Source organism: Silene latifolia, chromosome Y (genome assembly GCF_048544455.1).
Source record: "Silene latifolia isolate original U9 population chromosome Y, ASM4854445v1, whole genome shotgun sequence".
NCBI lineage: Eukaryota > Viridiplantae > Streptophyta > Magnoliopsida > Caryophyllales > Caryophyllaceae > Silene > Silene latifolia.
The window spans coordinates 310,813,783-310,820,105 of NC_133538.1; the positions used below are offsets into that span (position 1 = coordinate 310,813,783).

Genomic DNA, 6,323 nt, shown 5'->3' on the forward strand with positions numbered 1-6,323 from the left:
TAGGTTGGTGTCTTTTATTGTAAGGGTCTTTTAGTTGTCGGAGTAGGTCACTAAAAGAAAGCAATAAAAAGGTAGATTGGACGTAGGCACTTGAGTATTTGTCGAACCAATTCAAAAATCTCGTGTTCAATTGTTTTACTTTATTTCCGCTGCAATTTACTTTGTTTGTTTGTCTTGCTTTGCTTAACCTTAGAAGTAATGATTCATCATATCACATTTGGTCTGCTGATCGTATTCCACAAACCGAGATAAATAGCTACGATGTAACGATTGTTACTTTCATACTTCAGCAAACATTCATCGTGATACTTGTTTAGTCTTTCAATATTATTCTAAGTATCTTCTCATCTCTTTTGTCATCGTAACTCACTTTAATTCAATAAAGTTGAAATTATAAATTTTTAAATAGTACCTAATTCACCTCCTCCCCCTCTTAGGTACTTGAATCCATAAACTCTACAATAGGTCTTCGGTCTTTGTTTTCAGAAGTTTTTTAGAATCATGTGTAAATGTAGTGAACATGAAAGATGCTGTTTTGTCAACTGCCTCAAAACCAATGCTCATCCTAGCAATTAAGTTTTATTAAATATTTGAGACCCAAATTTCTACAGAAATATATATATTTGTATTACAAAGACAGATATTTTTTGGCCTCACCTAGGAACAGAGGTTACACCGTTTCTTTTGCATACACCACAATTTTAGGTTGTATCAGTGTCTCTGTTGCTACTTGCTCCACAGTGGCTACAACCCAAGTAGAATCTTACATCTTTTCGATCAAACTCAGGAATAGAAACTTTAAGCCAGAACCTCTCTTCTTGTAGGACATCTGCCGCCTAGCCATTTGTTATAACGTTAGATTACAATAGACGACTATCCTTTTTTTTTAATAATAAATTTACAAGGCATTAAACCAGTTTAGTGGATCTGTTTATTTCCGTTTAATCTATACGCTCATCTGTCATTGCGAAGGACACAACTATTCCTATTAAATAACTAAAGATCATGTTTAACAGCTTATAATTCTAGTGCTCTTTTGAATTGGCAAACTGTTATCCATTAATGTGTGTTAATATTGTGGATCATGTACCTTTTTCAGGCGCAACTCTTTGATTGTAGTGGTTGCCCGTTCTGAAATTGGATTACGGGCTGCTACCACTTGAGAATGCTTAACAGACACTGTCATACGGTTCTCGTCGCGCCTGAGGACATATACCAAAACATATATAACCTTTAAAATGAATTTAGTGGGTCTAATTCAATACTTAGGTGGGAAATTGTTGACGTACCAAATGTTCAGTGTATCCACTTTTTCCCCTACTGGCTGAAGCATCACATATGTTGAAGTAGTTGTTGACAAAGAAAACCCAAATATAGCAATTTGTACATTGTGCGTTATTTGGACATGTAAATGGTTTGCAATATATTTCTGGTTCAACAATGAATATTACGTATACCTTTGTGGTAGGACGGTTTTAGTGACGTAAATCCGACTGGGAAATTTGCAGCAACTTCATTGAGCTGTTCTGAGTCTCTTGTTGCAAGCTCAGCCCAAGCCGTTATTATTAGTGGTTGTGATGTGCTGCAATAGTTAGCCATAATGCAGTTTCAGCTACTCTGCTAACCAGTAAATATTAACCATCTGACTCCCTGACAAACTTAGTTTTTTAAATACCTATGATCAAAAACCACCAATTCGCGTACATCTAAATCTGGTCCGGTCGACCTTGGAATCTGCCTCAGAGGCTCAACATAGATAAGGACTGCGAGCAAATCTGCAGAGCATTGAAACAGTTAACATGATAATAAACCGTACGGACATAATTTGAACATATCAACTTAAACTACGTTTAGTTAACAACTGTTGATTCTAGGAGCAACGATTACCATATCTATCGTCAGGGTGAACGGTTCTTGGGATTGAATCAATAGGGAGGTACTCCGGCCCTGTTGGGACCTTTGTCCCTTCAACTGCCCTGATAATGGTATCAGCCCCAAAGCTAAGTTGATACGGAAAGTCATCAGCATTCCTTCGATATTTCTCAGGCATCACCTTGATCTTTGCATTTGAAATGTCATATTCCCCTCTTTTTTGTATGATGTTTTCAAACGCAGGAATATCATCATTGAACAGTGTCGTCTTGATCTTACCGCCCTGCATTGAAAATATTGTTACTCTACTTCTGGGTTGCTTCACATGCATAGATTGTTATATTCAACGCGTCATTTTAGCATAGGTTGAAATAGACTTTATATGTTTAAGACAACCTGCTTTCTGGATATGTTTCGTCACAGAGAGCATGCTTCATACAGCTGATGGTACAAAAGACTCAATTGAAAAATGGATGATTAAACAGCGTGCACAGATGCCTCATCGAAAATAACTATGTTTACAGCTTTAGTCATTTCATTTCTTTCAGGCCAATAACAATAATATAAAAAGCAGATGGCAAGCAACGATCACTCTGAATAGATATTGCAGGGTGGCTGTTGTGTTGGTTGTTATTTATGAACGAATTAAAAATATAATTTACGCTGTAAATGCAAATGAACTCAATAGTAAATAGCTCTGCAGGTGTGAGTTACCTCCTCGTCTTGAAAAACAATCCTTTGTTAATGAATTTGCTTGTTGTTCGGTGAATGTTGGGTATTGCCCTTGTCAATCACCTTAAGTCGAATAGAATGTGGTCCAATCTTATAATTAAGATCCTTCACAAGTATCTTGCGAGGTTTCATGGCTGCTGTAGAATGCAAGGTATAGGATGTAAATACTATTGAATACTTGTAGAAGATTGTTATTGCATACCTGCTGTGCTTTTTCTTCTTCGTTATTGTCCTGCAGCTTTCGCAATTTTTTTAGAAATTAAAAAAATAGAATGGCGTTTGTCTACAGAGTTAAGTCATCAATGTTTAGGTATGGTTAGTCTGTATGTGTAAGTTTAGCAGGCAACCATCACAATTATGTACTGTTATATTTACCATGCCATACTCTGATTTTATTTGCTAATTTAGATTACCAAGGACACCCTAGATAGTAATCATTCTAGTGTAGCCTTTATTTTCTATACTAATACACTCAACTTGTGGTCTAGGTAGCACCAAAACGGACACGGACACGGACACGGACACGGACACGACACGGCATCCCTTGAAATTTAGGACACGGGACACGTTATTTAAATTTAATAAAATATATATTTTATAATTATTGTTCCGGGTGTAATTCCAGAGCAGTGTTGTTTACCACGTAAGCTTGGTGAATGGATGTCCTTCCTTGCTTTGACTCTTCCTCTCGGTCTCTCCTGAAACGATGAACAAACTGAGGGCTCGGCTTTGCACCGAGCGTACTCACTCCGACGCTCAAGTCAGTGAACTTAAAGGGATTAAGTTGTGTGTTACATGACAAAATATATTGTAGAGAGATAAGGGAGTTTATACCAGATGAATAGTGTAACTTTAGGTTAGATTGTGGATCCCCTTCTCAATGAGAGAAGTGGAGTATTTATAGACTTTCACCTTTTGTCACGTAGTGGCCAAGTGGCCAAGTGGCTAGCAGGTGGAAAGACTGTTCTACCCTCGGTCGAGGGACCCATGGCAGGCCGGCTGACTCCATGCCGAGGGGTCTTGGATATGAGTACGCGGATATGTGTCCCGGCTGGCTGATTGCCCAGCCGAGACCCAAGTGACCGACCGACAGGCTGCGTCTAGACCTGGCAAACGGGTCAACCGGGTCGGGTTCGGGTCGGGCCAGTTTGGGTCGGGTCATTTCGGGTTTCTCAACTTTTCGGGTTAGTTCGGATCGGGTCAGTTTATTTCGGGTTACGGGTCTATTTCGGGTTTGTTGGTCGGGTGTGTTTCGGGTCAAGCGGGTCGGGTTAATTCGGGTCAGGCCATTTTCGGGTCAAAGATTAAGAGAAGAGAGGCATTTCAAGTCTATTAGGGTCAATTAAAGTTATATTTTGTCGGGTCATTTTCGGGTTGAGTGGTTTCGGATTGGTCATTTCGGGTCGGGTCTGTTACGGGTCCATGAAAGCTCGGGTCATTTTCGGGTCGGGTCGGGTCAGGTCACTTCGGGCTTCGGGTGTCATTCGGGTTCAGCAATTCGGATCGATTTCGGGTCTCGGGTCATCATTTTCGGGTCGGGTCAATCGGGTCGGGTTGATTTTGCCAGGTCTAGCTGCGTCGGTTAGGCGGTCTAACATGTTGACTTGCTGTCTCTTGATCCTTGACCTTGCTCAATATGTTGACTCGGTCAGGGGGTGCAGAATATGCCCCATCAATTTGCCCCCAGCGTAGTCTATGCCGTGGTATGGACCTTCGATGAGTGTTGAGCGTATTCTGCGCAAGTTGAATTTTCTTCCCCGGCTTCCTCTTCATCGGCTTGATTCTGTTCAGGCCGTACCATATCCCCCCTCCACATGGATGTGTAATGGACATCAAATGTGGAAAAGAAGATGTCGCTGGCCGGCGGGTCCAAGGTTAAGAGTGCCGGATGCGTTGATTGCCCCGGCCCGGTCGCCAAGCTTGGTTGATCGGTGGCCGTTTGCAAGTAGATAACAAGGAGCGTGTTGAAGAAGATACGTCGATTGGCATTACGCAAGTAGCGTGTCAAAGAAGATTGGTAACTGTTGTGACGATTGACATTCCGTGGCTGCATGCTTGACATGTGTCTCGTTGTTGATTGGTTGACGCTTCATGGGCTTTGCCCTGATTGGTCGGATTGAGTGGGCTTTGCCCTATAAATAGGAGAGTTAGCCCCTGAATTTGGCCTTCCAAATTCATTCTCTCAAAAAATTTTCTTCTTCTCGCTTAGTTTTCTTTGACGAAACTTCTCTCTAGTCTTCGAAGCGTTACTCGGCGTAACACTTTTCCCAAGGTAAACAAACAAATTTTTCAACTTTTAATTGTTTAAGTTTTTGTTGTGAACATGTCTTCTGCTGATGCCGGACCTAGTAATCCTGCGCTGGGGGGTTCCCCGTCGCGCCTTGATGAGGAGGAGGCACTGGCCGCCATCCCGATAAGGTCTGGGGGCCCTAGGTCTCCTTCTCCTGAGATTGATGATCGGTATTTGGGTGGTTTCTCGGATGATGACGATGGTGATGATGAAGGTGATGATGACGGTGATGATGAGGAAAGGACTCATCCTGATGAGGAGAGGCCGCAAATACTGGACCACGGCGACGCCTGTAAGATCGGCCCTGATCGTGCTTGGACCCATAAGTTCACCAGTTGTTCTGGTCCTGACTTTTTCGAACATCATTTCTCCTTCGGCAGGGAGTATAAGATTGTTATTCCTAGAGAGGGTCAGGCCGTCTGTTGTCCTCCCCCGGGTTGTATCGGTGTATACATTAGACATCTGGAGTATGGGCTCCGGTTTCCTCTCAATGTATACGTTGCTGCCATAATTAAGGCAATGAACGTCGCTGTGGCGCAGCTGCATCCGTTGGCCATCAGGACGCTTGTTGGCTTTGTGTGGCTATGTCAGTTTAAGGGGGAGGCCCCAACGATGAACCTATTCCGCCGGCTTCATCACCTTCGACTGAATGTCCAAGGTGGCAGGGGGTGGTATATCATACAGACCGAGCCAGGTTATCTCACCGTCCCCAAGCTCACTTCCTGCAAGGACTGGAAGAAACGGTGGGTATATGTTGAGGTTCCAGGGGATTATCCACTGCCTCGGTCCTTCCAGCACCAAGTCAATTTGCGGTGCGAGAGCAAAGGGGAGCGTGAGAAATATGTCTCCCGGGGCAAGCTTAAGATGGACGCCTTGAAGGTCCCTCTTAATGTGGACGAACGGCGGGCACTGAAGTTGTTTGAGACGGAGAAGGATGGGTCCCCGAAGGGATGGATGCCCCCGACGCAGATCATTCTTCAAGATGAGCCGCTCTGCCACGTCGGCCTCATACCGGCCCTAGCACAGGGTGAGTGGGGTCGGTGTGAGGCCCATCCCTGCTTTTAATGTTTTTGTTTTTGAACCTTGATTTATATCTTTTATTTAACTCGTGCTTCGTTTCTTTTACAGACCGTTTTGGCCCGGATCTGTCTGAGGAAATCCTCTTGAAGATGGGACTTGACAAAGACAAGAACGTTGTTGAGATGCATCCGAAGGCCGATACGCGTGATCGCAGACCGGCGCCAAACGACCTCATGGATCAGCAGTTGAAGGTCTTAGATGTGTCGGCGGCCCAGGCGAAGGTTGCCGGTAACATACCGCGCCGAACGCGAAAAACAAAGTCTTCGGCGGCGGCGGCGTCAACATCAGTTCCACCTCCAATCCCTTCAGTCCAAAAGGAGACGGTGGAGATCGTTGATATTACCGAGGA

At 43.6% G+C, this 6,323-nt stretch overlaps 1 protein-coding gene across 1 annotated transcript; it reads right to left on the reverse strand.

Moving 5' to 3' along the window:
• Positions 1–701: 701 nt before the first annotated feature.
• LOC141631175 (replication factor A protein 1-like) lies at positions 702–2,161 on the reverse strand. Its single transcript, XM_074443880.1, has 6 exons — positions 1,888–2,161; positions 1,676–1,775; positions 1,513–1,582; positions 1,290–1,429; positions 1,091–1,202; positions 702–836 (listed from the first exon to the last, which is right to left on the reverse strand). Exons 1-6 carry the CDS (start codon positions 2,159–2,161, stop codon positions 702–704), a joined length of 831 nt encoding a protein of 276 aa, XP_074299981.1.
• Positions 2,162–6,323: the final 4,162 nt, after the last annotated feature.